Source organism: Pelodiscus sinensis, chromosome 18 (genome assembly GCF_052426305.1).
Source record: "Pelodiscus sinensis isolate ZL-2025 chromosome 18, ASM5242630v1, whole genome shotgun sequence".
NCBI lineage: Eukaryota > Metazoa > Chordata > Testudines > Trionychidae > Pelodiscus > Pelodiscus sinensis.
Window position 1 is genome coordinate 35,929,857 of NC_143069.1, and position 14,212 is coordinate 35,944,068.

Consider the following 14,212-nt stretch of genomic DNA (forward strand, 5'->3'; position numbering starts at 1 on the left):
GGGCGGGTCTCTCCGTTGTCCCCGCCCTGGGAATAGCTGGTCCCTCCCGCAGGTTAAAATACCTGGAGCCAGGCTCCAGCGCCAGCAGCTCCGTCTGCCCGCCCCCGAGCCTCGCGACCGGGCCCGATCCTCTCTGACAGCTGCACGAGTTGACCCGTGACTGCCCCGACTCCTGCGGCTCGCGCCCCGCTCCCTCTTCGCCATGGGGGACCCTTTCCACCGCTCGCTGCTGCGCACCCCGCGTGGCCGGTTCCGTGTCTCGCTGCCCCCGAGGGGCGAGTTCCTCCTGGGGACCCCCGAGCCTCTGAGCCCGGCGGGTGCCGCTGGTGAGTCCGGGGCTTTTGGGGGCAGGACCCGGATCCCTTCACAGCGCCGTGGAGAGGGAGGAGATGTCTGGGATTCCTGGCTTCTGCGCTCACGTCCGGAGGGGCGAGCCCAGGTCTCCTGGGTCCCAGTCGTGACTCGGGCAGGGGCTTGTTGCAGCTGTGGCTGCTGAGGGTGCAGGAAGGGGAGGCAGGTCCAGGGACGCTGCAGCCTCCAGCACTAGGTTAGCTGCCAGCCTGAGGGAGGGTCAGGCCGGATAATGCCTCGGGCAGGGCAGCGCAGCCAGGGCAGGGGATTCCCGGGTCCCAGACACCCAGTGATGAACGAGGGGGCCCCATTGGCCTGGTGAGAGGGGCAGGTCCCTGAGAGCCCAGGATTGGGCCCCACCACCTAAGGGATTCCCCCAGTGATGTTAATTGTGGCTGCACGGAGGTCCAAGGGGCAGAGGCCAGCAGGCTGGGTCTAGCACCGGGCACTGCGGGCCTGCCTGACCCAACTGTGATTTATCTGCTAAGACCTAGCCAAAGATGGTCCCCCTGAATCAAATGTCAGGCTCAGGGGCTGGGCTGCTGTGTGCCCTGGGCAGGGACAGCCCCTTCCCCAGCCTTGTGTGTGGACACATGAGATGGCCCCCAGTTCCAGGCTGGCCCTGCAGAGCCCATGCCAGCAGGATGCAGGCATCCAGACCTGGCTGGCTCTGCGCAAACAGGCTCAGGTGTTTTGGTCAGATATGCAGCTCAGGCTGGGGTGATGACTGGGAGTGGTGGAGGTCAAATCAGTGGGACCACAGGCCCACGGGGAAAGACCCCCAAGCTGTGGGTTAATATTTGCCCTGTGTTAGAGCAGCTAAGTGGCCCCTCCCTGTGTGTGAGTTCCTCCCTGAAATTAACCTTTATCCAGGGCTGCCTGTCTGCACTTGACCTGGGCGGCTTGACTCGCAGGTCAGGCCAGGGTGGGACCCTGGTGGGCTCCCTGTGCTCCTAGCTGTTGTCTCACCCCCAAAGTAAGTCAGAACAAGCTAAAGTAAAACCAAAACCACCAAATTTAAAAAAACCAAACCATGTCCAGGGCAGAATGGCTGCAGGAGTACAAACAGCAGGGGCCCAGCAGCAGAGTGGCTAGTGCAGACGTGTGGGAAGGCACGAGCCTGAGCTTGACTCCACAGGGCCCTCATGTGTGTGGCCACGGGGACAAGTGGTGAAGGGCTGAATCTGCTTTAGGGCAGGTTTTAAGGAACCGTGTGCCAGAGCTCTGGGTCTGTCAGCTCTGGACTTGGTGGCTGGGGAGGCTGAGGAGTTCCTGCATTGGTGGACTCAGGCACAGGCTGGACAAAGCCCCATCAGAGACAGGCTGGGTTCCCTGGTCCTGCCTCCTTGGGCAGGGCTGAGCGAGATGAATGCCAAGGCCCTGAGCACAGCCTGCACCATCGAGAGGGTGTGAATGTGACCTTGGCTGTGCCTTGTCTTCCCCTGGAAGGTGGAGTGAGAGGGAGCAGCTAGAGGGCAAGGCTGCTCTTGCCATCACTGTGTCCACACAGATTTAATCAGGACGAGCAGCTGCACTGTAAATCAACACCTTGGCTTAATCGCTTGACTTGGCTACACTGGCGATTCAATTGTATTACGTCTCTGTACTGTGCAGCGCTGGCGCTATGTGGGGTCCATGACACAGGCACTACAGTGCACATGTTGACAGTGGGGAGTGGCTGCTGGGGGTGGACAAGCACCAGGCCTTCTGCTCTGCTGCAGAGAACTGGGCTACACACCATAACAACCAGGTGAGCAATAAATACAGCTCCCCAGGCCACAGCACCGAGATGCAGGCCTCGCGCTATCCACAGCTGTCTCCTAAGCAGTCCGCAGCATCCTGGAATCCACAGCCTGGAGAGAGGCCCACTGGCCCGAACCAGACAGCCAGAGGTGCCTGAGCCAGTCAGCCGGAGAGGCCCGAGCCAACCAGCTGGAGAGTCGCAGCAGCCTGGTGGTCAGAGCAGTCCCCTGGGGTGCAGGAAAAGGAGGCTCTAACCTTTGCCTGCCTTAATGCCAGGCTGTCAGGGAGGTTGGGGGGCAGCTCCCTTGCCAAAGCTGAGCCCGAGGTACAAAGCAGCCTTGTGAGGAGTGAGACGTGAGTCCTGCTGGCTCTCACCCTGCCCCCTGGGCTAAGAGATGCTAGGGCAGGTGTTCTCAATCTTGGGTTGAACCAACCTGAGTTGGGTGACCAGGGCCGGCTTTAGGAAGTGCAGGGCCCAATTCGAACAATTTCAATGGGGCCCCACAGCAATATTGGTTGAGCAACCCCCCCCCCAAATCCCCAGCTACCTCCCCTGCAAAGCCCAGGAGGTAGCCAACACCCAGCTACCTCCCCACCCAGGCCGACGCCCCCTCCCGCAGCGCGCCCGGCACACTTCCGGGCAGGGGCTGCAGGTCTGTATAATTTTTGGTGGTGCCCCATTAGCCACACCCCCGACCCCTGTTAATCACACCCCGACCCCCATTAGCCACACCCTCTGACCCCCATTAACCATGCCCCCTAACTCCCATTAACCACGCCTCTGGAGGTAACACACTTGGGGCAAAATGGACACATGACCAGAAGTAAAAAGTGTCATGTCACCCCTCTGGAAGGATTTTTCCCACCCTCCTCCTACCAACAGGGATTAGTTTGGCCCCCACCAAACCTCCCTCATGCAACAATCCTCCAATTGCATGAACCTAATGTGTGTGACATTAACTTGGGGGCAGAGAGGCTGGGGAAAGTGTTTCCTCTAAGGCTATGTCTACACTCGCAGCTTCCTGCACAAGTATAGGCATTCTTGCGCAAGAACCCCCAGAGTATCCACGCTGCCCACCTGCTCTTGCGCAAGAGCATTTACAGTACGGTGTGGTAAGACAGGGCGTCCTGCGCAAGAGTTATGCTCTTTTCTAACAGGTGTAAGCTCTCTTGCGCAAGAGGGCAGTGTGGATGCTTGGTAGGGATTTCTTGCGCAAGAAACCCCTATGGATAAAATGGCCGTCGGAGCTTTCTTGGGCAAGAGAGCGTCCACACTGCCATGGATGCTCTTGCGCAAAAGCACAGCTTGCACATGGCAGTGTGGACGTGTTCTTGTGCAAGAAGCTGCCAGCGAAGACATAGCCTAAGCGTTTCCTCCCATGAGCCGAATGAATTTTGTGTTGTGCACCAGCACTGAGTTCATGTGGCTTGTTTGGACGCGCCACTGTGGCACTGAATTTATTTATAAGTATTTTATAAACCTTTACCTTTTCCCTCTGCTGCCATGTCTCCTCCTCTTGCTCCATCAGCTCCCCTGGTGCCTGCTGCCCCCCCAACCCCTCACCCTCTGCTGTCCTGACTCCTGCTCTTCTCACTGCCCTCAGCCCTCCTGCGACCTGCCCCCCTCCACCAGCTCTTCTCTGCCCCGTCCTCCAGTAGCCCCACTCTGATCATGTGAGCTACCCCTCCTCATCCCCTCTTCTAACACCTCCCTCTACACACCTGCCCTGCCTCTCTCCTCTGGTGCTGGTCCCTGCCCTGCAGGTGTCTGCCCTTCTGCTTCACCCCCAGAATCCCCTGGCACCTGCACCTTCCCTTAGCCCTGCACCCTCCCCCTTCCCTCACTGCCCCTGCCCCCTTTTTCCCTGATGCCCACCCCCTCACCACTCTGCCCCCATTCCCGTCATGCCGCTCTGTGCCCTCACACGACGTCCTCCATTCCCACCTTTCTCATGCCCACCCCTTCTTTCAAGCCTTCTCCCAGCACCTTCCCCTCCCCTCTCTAGCCCCCAATGCCCTTACTCTCTCCTCTCCTAGCATCACACTGTCCCCCCTCCCACTGACACCTCCCTCCTGCCCTTTTCTTCATTGTCTGCACTTGGCCCCCTGGCATTTGTCTCTCCTCCACCCTGTCCCTTGGTACCGTCCCCTTTCTTCCCCCTCCGCACAAGCCCCTTCCTCTCACACCCCTTCCCCTATTTATCCCCTCCCCCTCCGCACAAGCCCCTGCCCCATTTTCCCCTCCGCACAAGCCCCTTCCTCCTCCCCCTCCTCCCTGTACCTTACCTTCTGCCTTCCACTTTGTGGGGCTGGAGTCTGCACTTGGGCCCCAGCAGTCCCCGGACTCCGAACCCGGAGCTAGGCTGTGCGGTGCAACGCCGCACCGAGCAGTTTTAAAGTCCTGGGCCGTGATGTCACATCACGCCCGGGCGTATCCCCGCTCACCTGGGAATGATACGCATCGTAGCAGCAGCCGGTAGTGCGTGCCAACAAGGGGGAGCCGGACTTAAAGCTGCACATGGCAGGGCCGGGCTGGGGCTGGAGGGAGAGGGGGGGGAACGCTCTGAGGCCGGGGTGGGAGGACGCACGGGAGGGCCGGGGCCCACTCCAGGCAGGGCTGGGGGAGAGACCCAGCTCCACATATTGGTGGAGCAGGGCCCCTGGCTCTGCCGCCCATGCTTCCAGGTTCAGGGCGCGGGGCCCAATTCAGGGGAATCGGAGGAATTGGCCTAAGGCCGGCCCTGCCGGTGACCAGAGCCAGTCCCAGGCTGGCTGTGCACCAAGGAGCTCTGGGCCGAGAGGAACAGACTGAACAAGGCCCAGATGCCAGAGAGTGGGGCACGGCCCAGGGAAGGGAGACCTGGCTACTGTCTAAACCAGGGCAGCCCCCAGAGGAGAAAGTCCCCACCCTGTATCCCCTCATCTGGACAGACCAGTCTCGCCTGTATCCCATTCCTGTTCTTCCAGCCCCCGATCAGCCAGAGTCCTGAGGGCCCAGCCCCATGTCCTATCCATTCCCCACAGACAGAGGTTTTAAGCCTGTCAGAGATCATTACTACTAGTCAGGACTAGGGATGTTAAATACCGGTTAACTGAATAGTCACGTAACCTCATGAATTCTTATCGGTTAGTCCAGCGTTCCTCAAACTATGGGCTGCGGCCCGGTACCGGGCCACGGGAAAAAAATTCCGGGCCTCAGCGTGGCTGCCAGGGTGTTCCAGGCTCCCGGACTGCCCGTGCAGCGCCGGGTCCCCCCCAAGCCCTCAGCCGGGCTGGGCGGATGCAGCCGTATGTCTCAGGCTCCCGGCAGAGGCATAGTGAGGGTTACCAAGTGAGCTCTTATTGCTGGCTGCGGGGGAGGGGCAGTTGGATATGGGCCGCAGGGAAGTAGGGTTGGGGCAGTGGAGCTGCTGGGGGGAAATAGGGAGGGGAACCGGCCGGCGGAAGCAGGGCTGGCGGGAGGGGGCAGGAGCAGGAGCAGTGGGGCTGGCCAGGAGAGATTGGGGGGGAGGTGGGAACCGGCTGGCGGTGGCAGTGAGGCTGGCTGGGGGAGATCGCGGGGCGGGGGGAACCAGCTGGCAGTGAGGCTGTCTGGGGAACCGGCCAGTGGAAGCAGGGCTGGCCAGGGCGGGGGGAGGGCGGGGGGGGGCAGTGGAGCTGGCCAGGGGAGATCGGGAGAGACTCGGCCAGTGGGGAGCGGGACAGTTCAGGGCGCACACAGACCCTGAATAGAAATGTAAAAGCAGTGCCTTTTAAATATCCCCATTGCTGACAGTGAGGTTTACAGGCACTACAGTGTGTCAGAATGGAGAGAGCCTGGGGCGTTCACCATCTGGAATGAGAATATGGATAAAAAGTTCCAAAGATGGTGTCGGCTTTCTGAAAATAAATGAGCCCCTTTCAATACACGACGTGGGGGTGCAGGGTTTTATTGGATCACAGTCCATTTTTCCAATCCATATTCCCTTAACTTGCTGGTAAGAATATTGTTGGTGGCCGTATCAAAAGCTTTGCTAAAGCTGGCCCTGGGGCTTTGGGAGGACCAAAAACAAAGTATTTGCATATTAATCACTAGCTTACTGAATATGCAAATATGCAAATGAATGTTACTGGTCCTCCGAAAGCTCGTGAATGGATTTACTGGTCCCCGTGTCAAAAAGTTTGGGAACCCCTGGGTTAGTCGACTGTTCTATAGACCCTGGGGGCAGGGCCAGCAGCCAGTGCGCCTCACCCCCAAGGAGCCCCGCTGTATCAGGGGCAGTAGCGTGGGCTGCCAGGCAGGAGCTGGTCTGTGAGGGCAGCCAGTTTAAAAAACAGCTCCCTTCCCATCCCAGCTGCCTGTCACCCTGTGCTGTTGACTCTGAGAGACAGGCAGCAGCGCAGGGTGGCAGCAGCTCTTGTCTAGGGAGAGTCTGAGCTCCCAGACCCGGTGCGAGTTAGCCCGGTGTCTGCCAGCCCAGCTCCTAATGCACTTTAAATACAGAGCCACAGCAGGGGTAGGTCCCAGACCTGGCGTGAGCCAGGACTGAACTGGGCTGCTGGCCAGCCTGCTAAAACATTTACTGGCAAGGGGGTGGGGAGAAATGCATGTAGTCTATAGCATTAACCTATAAACTTTTGCTTATCGGTTAATCGACCACACTATTACATCCCTAGTCAGGACACCCTCCTGCACAGCCCTGGTTCAAGCCCCTTGCCCAGAGCATCCCACTTTCAGATCAGAACATCTGGGGGGGTCAAGAGCAGGTCTGTTAACTCAAGGCTGGCCCATCTCTCAAAACAGACCCCATGCTGGGAAACCCTGTTCCACTGGTGAGTACCTCCTCTGAAAAAGTTTCCATATTTTAGTCTGAGTTTGGCTGCACCCAGGGCAGCAACTCCTCCTGCCCGTGTCTCCTACCAGGGAGCCAAGCTGCTGCTAGCGCTTCGGGCTTGGAGTCGCAGCTTAGCCTCTTGGGGTATAAACACAGCCAGCTGTGTGGGGGCATGGCCGGTGTGACATGGCCACATCACTGTGTGTTGGGGGAAGCTATCCCTACCACTTTGGGGGTACCATGGCAGATTGCACTCACACCCACAGCCCTAGATGGGTAGAACCACGTCACCCTGGGGTGTGACACCCCACCTGAGCAACATTACACCCAGTGCTGTGATGAGAGGCATTAACTGTGCTCCCAGCTTGTGGTGCAGCTGGGCCCATGCAGTGTTTTCAGGGGAGACCTGCCTGTAGATAGCTGCTCAGTGAAAAGCAGGCGCCAGCCTTTGGCTCGCTTTCACAAGCCCTTCCCTTTATCAGTGGCCTTTTGAAGGGTGGACACTGCTATCAGGTTCTCCACTGCATAGTGCCCCTGCCCGCCTGCCAGGTACTCCTGTCTACAGCTCGGCTTCCTTGCCATTTGCCTCTGCCCCCCGTTTGCATGTACCATGTTGGCAGGCAGCCAGGTACTAGCTGAAGCCAGGTGTGGGCTCAGAAGCCTGCCAGAGAAACTGCTAAGGAGGGTAATTATTGCATCAGCAGGAAGAAGTCATTTGTAGAAGTAGTGAAGGGATTGTGTGGCTAAATAGTCATCACATGACTAGCCATAGCCCAAAGTGGGAGCTCACATTCAATTGGCACCTGGCTCCAGCTGCCCACCCCACATGTTCCCAGAGGGGGGCGGCCCCTAGCTGCTGGGCCGGTCTGACCAGCCTGGCACCAGCTGTGCGCTGTACTGGCCATGCATTTTTCTTTCTCCCTGGCCTGGGACCCCCATGCCCCATTCCCTGACTTCTCTCCTGTTTCCGGCACCGAGTTCTGATGCCTGTGGGTTTGGCTCTGGCCCCCGGGGTTCCCGCAGCAGGGCTGGTATTGGCATGTGCATCCAGGCATTGCAAATTCTCCCGGGGGAGGCTGAGACTGGGCCGGGGCAATGGGGGTTAATTGCCTAGCTGCAGATTTTACAACACTCCGGTACTGTAGCTGGTCCTCAGGGGAACCCAGCAGCCTGGGATGGGCTGCAATTTATTACCTCAGGAGGCAGCAGCTGAAATGTGCAGAGGCTCAAGGACCCGTCTGAAAACCAAATCAGCCGGCAGTGTGGGGGGTAGGAGGATAGCTGTAAAACAGGTTCCTGAGGAGGGTGACTCCCCTGCTCTAATATTAGGGGCTTGGGCCAATATGGGACTGTCTCCCCAGATGAATTGGTATGCCTGCGCTCTGGCCAGGGAGGAGCTCTGTGGAGCAGGAGGCTTGCTGGGAGCTAGTGCAACCCCATGGCCCTGGTGCTCTAGGCACGGCACTATCAGAACAGAACCCACCCCCCACTGCTAAGTGGAGAATTTCAGTGCAAGGCCCCAGAGCAGGTAGAGCACAAAGAGCTACTCTCCTGGGGCCCTGGCTTTTGTGACAAGGGGTCATATCTGGGGGGGGGGGAAATTGAGCTTTCAGCTGATGTTGTAGCAGGCCAGGGTCTTCCCTGGGTTTGGCTCTGTTAACAGGCAGCATTTTGGTTCTATTTGTATGTTATCAGCAAGTGGTTCCATCTAGAACCCAGGTGTCCTGACTCCCAGCCCCCTGTTCTAAGCCACCAGCCCCCACTCCTTCCCGGAGCTGGGCAGGGAGCCCAAGGACCCTGTTCAATAGGCAGGCCTGCTGAGAGTGAAGACAGCTGGCTGAGGTGGGGATGCCGGGGCCTGAGGCCCAGAGCAGCTGTGCGCCACAGTTTGTATGTGCCCCAGGCATCAGACTCCAGAGTATGTTGGGATGCATCAGCAAGTGGCATAACTGGTTGGGCTGGTCAGAGCTGCCTGGGGGCTGAGCTGGTGACAGCTCTAAGCCACCCCCCTCGCCCCCATGGCTCCCAGCTCTTCCCTGGCCTCTGGGCTCTTTGTGCTAGTGCTGGCTCCCAGCCCCCACTCCAGGCATGTAATTGAATAGTGGTGTAACCATATGAAATCCCTGTACCCGGGAGAGCCCAGGCATCCTGCGCTAACTCCTCTCCTGCTCCCTTGCAGGCCAAAGCTTCTGCATCCCGGTTGGCGAGATGGTCGGGGTGCAGCTGGGTGGGTCCAGCTTGTCCCCCCCAGGGGAGGGAAACCAGTTCACAGGTGAGCCAGCTGAGGGGCAGGGACATCTCTGCCCCAGGACCCTCTGGGGAAAGGGCTGGGGCTGTGGGGGTGTGAACCAGGTCCCGAAGCATCTGAGATGACAGCAAGGACAAGGTGATGGTGCAGCAGCTCCAAACAATAGAGGGACTTGCGGGGCTGGAGTGGGATGAGGGGGGATGCTCCAGGCAGGTGGAGTATGATAGGGGGCAGGTCTGGGCAGTGGTGCTGGAGTGGAATGGGCTTGGAGGGCAGGGGAGCTGGAGCAGGAAGGGCTTGGGGGGCAGGTCTGGGCAGGGGGCTGGAGCGGGATGGTGAGGGAGCAGGTCTGGGCAGGGGGCTGTAATGGGATGGATGGGGGGCAGGTCCGGGCAGGGGGGCTGGAGCGGGATGGGCTTGAGAGGCAGGTCTGGGCAGGGGGCTGGAGCGGGATGGGTTTGGGGCAGGTCCTGGCAGCAGGATGGAATGGGGAACTAGGGCTGGGGCAAGATGCAGGGGAGGCGTGCCGGACAGCTGAGATGGGCTTGGGGCAGGTCTGGGCCAGGGCAGGGGGTCATGGGAGAAGGGACAGGCAGTGGGATTTTCCAGGACAGCAGTCCTGGGGCACAGAGGTGTGGGGCCAGGGAGGGATGGGTTTGGGGGCAGGTTTGGCAGTGGGATGGGAAGGGCAAGGGCTAGTGAACAGAAGCAGCTAACAAGGAAGTTTAAAGGGGAAGTCTGAAGGGGGCTAGACATACTTAACATTCTTTATACTAAAGTAAAACCAAAACCACCAGATTAAAAAAACAAAACAAAAAATCATGCGCAGGGAGGCATTAGCTGCAGGAGTACAAACAGCAGGGGCCCAGCAGCAGAGTGGGAACTGATTATCCACTTCATTGCACCCAATGCGGCAGCATGTAGGACACCTGCCCTGTGGACAGGGGGCATGTGAGAGCTTTTGGTGCAAGGAGCTCCTGGCTCTCAAAGACCCTGTAGGGGCTTTGGAGACCAGGGGACTGAGCTGCAGAGTGAAGGGAGGCAGAGAGGTCCATAGATGAAGCTTTCTAGGACACCATAGAACAGTGTCAGGCAGCCCCTGCGCTGGGGAGGAGGGTGAGCGGCTCAGGGAAGGAGAACGTTCAACTGGAGCAGAGGGAAATACTCCCATAGTTGGGACCCTCCTTCCACATGATATTGTGAGATCCTCTCGCACTGAGGATACCTCTCCAGGGGAGGGAACGCCAGTCATTAGGAAAGGGCAGGTGTCAGTAACGGGGGATTCAATCATTAGAAACATAGATAGCTGGGTTTGTGATGATCGGGAGAACTGTATGGTGACTTGCCAGTGGTCGTGGTACATGTAGGTACTAGTGACATAGGGAAGGGTAGGAGAGAGGTTCTAGAGGCCAAATTTAGGCTGCTGGTAAGACTGAAATCCAGGACCTCGATGGTAGTATTCTCTGAAATGCTTCCATTCCACAAGCAGGGCCAGGTAGACAGGCAGAACTGCAGGGTCTCAATGAATGGATGAGACGATGGTGTAGAGAGGAGGGGTTTAGATTTATTAAGAACTGGGGAAACTTGGGATAGGGGGAGCCTATCAGAAAGGATGGGCACCACCTAAACCAAAATGGAACTAGACTGCTGGCACTTAATATTAAAAAGGTTGTGGAGCAGTCTTTAAACTAAGGGCTAGGGGAAAGCCGACAAGTGTGGAAGAGCACATAGATTAGACACAGACATCCTTTAGGAGAGGGTCTATTAATAGAGATTCTCTTTGTCCTACTAAAGAAGAGTGGATGGAAGATTATAAGATATAAATAAGATCAGATGAGAAACAGTCAACTGAAAAGGTCCCATTTAATCACATCAGATAATAGCAGACAGCTAAATAGTGACAAGTTTTTAAAGTACTTATATACAAACACTAGAAATATAAATAATAAGATGGATGAATTAGAGTGCCTCGTTTTAAAGGAGGTTATTAATAGAATAGGCAACAGAGAAACTTGGTGGAATGAGGATAATCAATAGGACACTGTAATACTAGGGAACAAAACATATCAGAAGGACAGACCAGGTTGTGATGCTGGGGGGTAATGAGGTTTACCGGAGCGGTCGACAAAGGCTTCTAGACCGTCACACTATGCCGGATCAGCTGATTGTTGGCACAGTGCAGCGGCCATTTTTATTTTAATGAAGCAGGGATTATTTCAATCCCTGCTTCTTTGACTATGCTGAATAAACTATTTTACATGGCTCCGTCGACAGAGCCATGTAGTCTAGACATAGCCATAGAGAGAGGCTATTCTTAGAATCATAGAATGTTAGAACTGGAAGGGACCTTGAGTGGTCACTGAGTCCAATCCCCTGCCCTCACGGCAGTACCAAGCACCATCTAGATTTAGTCCTAAATTGTGCACAGGATCTGGTTCAAGAGGTAAAGATAGCTGGACCGCTTGGAAATAATGAACACAATGTAATTAAATTTAAGATCCTTGTGGAGAGAAAAAACACAGCAGCCCAGCACTGTGACATTTAATTTCAGAAAGGGGAACTACACAAAAATGAGGAAGTTAGTTCAACAGAAATAAAAAGGTACAGTGCCAAAAGTAAAATCCCTGCAAGCTGTACGGACACTTTTCAAAGACACCATAATAGAGGTGCAATTTAAATGTATACCCCAAATTAAAAAACACAGTAAGAGAACGAAAAAAGTGCCACCGTAGCTTAACAATCAGGTAGAAGAAGCAGTGAGAGAGAAGAAGGTATAATTGAAAACATGGAAGTTAAATCCCAGTGAAGAAAATAGAGCATAAGCTCTGTCAAATTAAATGTAAAAATAGAATAAGGAAGGCCAAAGAGGAATCTGAAGAACAGCTAGCCAAAAACTCAAAAAGTAATAATACTTTTTAAAGTACATCAGAAGCAGGAAGCCTGCTAAACAACCAGTGGGGCCCTTGAACGATCAAGATGCTAAAGGAGCACTCAAGGACAATAAGGACATTGAGGAGAAACTAAATGAATACTTTACTTCAGTCTTCACAGCAGAGGATGCGAGGAAGATTCCCAGACCTGAGTCATTCTTTTTAGGTAACAAATCTGAGGAATTATCCCAGACTGAGGTGTCATTAGAGGAGGTTTTAGAACAAATTGATAAACTAAATAGTAACAAGTCACCGGGACCAGATGGCATTCAATCCAAGAGTTCTGAAAGAACTCAAATGTGAAATTGCAGAACTACTAATTGTGGTTTGTAACTTATCCTTTAAATCATCTTCTGTACTAAATGACTGGAAGATAGCTAATGTGATGCCTAGCTTTAAAAAGGGCTCTAGAGGTGATCCTGGCAATTACAGACCAGTAAGTCTAATGTCAGTACCAGGTAAACTGGCTGAAACTATAGTAAAGAACAGAATTGTCAGACACAGAGATAAATCTAATTTGTTGGGGAAAAGTCAACATGGTTTCTATAAAGGGAAATCCTGCCTCACCAATCTAGAAGAGTTATTTGAGGACGTCAACAAGCACGTGGACAAGAGAGATCCAGTGGATATAGTGTACTTTTGACAAGGCCCCTCACCAAAGGCTCTTAAGCAAAGGAAGTTGTCATGGGATAAGAAGGAAGGTCTTCTTATGCACGGATAACTAGTTAAAAGAGAGGAAACAATGAGTAGGAATACAGGGGTAGTTTTCAGAATGGAGAGAGATAACTAGTGGGGTCCATACTGGGATCAAACCTATTTAACATATTCATAAATGATCATGAGAAAAGGGTAAACAGTGAGATGTCAAAAATTGTAGATGAGACGAAACTGCTCAAGGTAGTTCTGTACAAAGCAAACCATGAAGATCTTCAAAATGGTCTCACAAAACTAGGTGACTGAACAACAAAATGGCAAATGAATTTTAATGTTGATAAATGCAAAGTAATGCACATAATCCCAGCTACATCTACAAAATTATGAGACTAAATTAGCTGTTATTATTCAAGAGAGAGATGTTGGTGTCATCGTGGACTGTTCTCTGAAAACATACACTCAATGGTAACAAAAATAATTAGGAGTTTGGAATGGCTGCCATATGAGAAGAGACTGATAAAACTGGGACTTTTCACCTTAGAAAAGAGGAGGCTAAGAGAGGATATGATAGAGGTCTATAAAATCATGGCTCGTGTAGACAGAGGCTATGTCTACACTTGCGACTTCTTGCGCAAGAATCCGCAGAGCGTCTACACTGCCCGCCTGCTCTTGTGCAAGGAAATTTACAGGATGGCGTGGTAAGAGAGGGCTTCTTGCGCAAGAGTTACACTCTTTTTTAACAGGTGTAAGCCCTCTTGTGCAGGAGCTCTTGTGCAAGAGGGCAGTGTGGACGCTCGGCAGGGATTTCTTGCGCAAGAAAGCCTGATGGCTAAAATGGCCATCAGAGCTTTCTTGCGCAAGAGAGCGTCCACAGTGCCATGGGAGCTCTTGCGCAAAAGCACAGCGTGCACATGGCAGTGTGGACGTTTTCTCGCACAAGACTTCTTGCACAAGAACCCTTGCACAAGATGTTCTTGCGCAAGAAGCCACGAGTGTAGACATAGCCAAAGTGACTAAGGAAAAGTTATCTACTTGTTCCCATAACACAAGAACTAGGGGTCACCAAGGGTATGTCTAGACGACAGGCTTTTGTTGACAGAAGTTTTGTCGACAGACACTGTCGACAAAGCTTCTGTCGACAAAGAGCGTCTAGACCACATCCAGTTCTGTTGACAAAGCCAAGCCGCTTTGTCGACATGACAGTGTGGACGCAAAGGACAGTGTAGATGCAATAACGCCTTCTGTTGACAGAACTCTGTTGACAAAAGGCGTTATTCCTCGTAGAATGAGGTTTACATACGTCGACAAAACTGCTGCGTTCTGTCGACGTTATGTCGACAGAACTCAGTGGCAGTGTAGATGCAGGTATAGTTTTGTCAACGAAAGTCCACTTTTGTCGACAAAACCCTGTAGTCTAGACACACCCCAAATGAAACGAATGGGCAGCAGGTTTAAAACAAACAAAAGGAAGT

At 54.4% G+C, this 14,212-nt stretch overlaps 1 protein-coding gene across 8 annotated transcripts in view; it reads left to right on the top strand.

The window, feature by feature from the left end:
* LOC102445981 (ceramide kinase-like) overlaps positions 1-14,212 on the top strand; it is a 24,008-nt gene continuing 9,796 nt past the window's right edge. For 2 of the 8 annotated variants that reach the window (XM_075916574.2, XM_075916570.2), the window contains exons 1-2: positions 1-326; positions 9,088-9,180. In XM_075916574.2, the coding sequence (XP_075772689.2) occupies positions 203-326; positions 9,088-9,180 (217 nt within the window). In that variant the 5' untranslated portion in view covers positions 1-202. The remainder of the gene's footprint in view (positions 327-9,087; positions 9,181-14,212) is intronic. The other 6 variants (XM_075916569.2, XM_075916573.2, XM_075916571.2 and 3 more) reach the window with 4 other exon arrangements.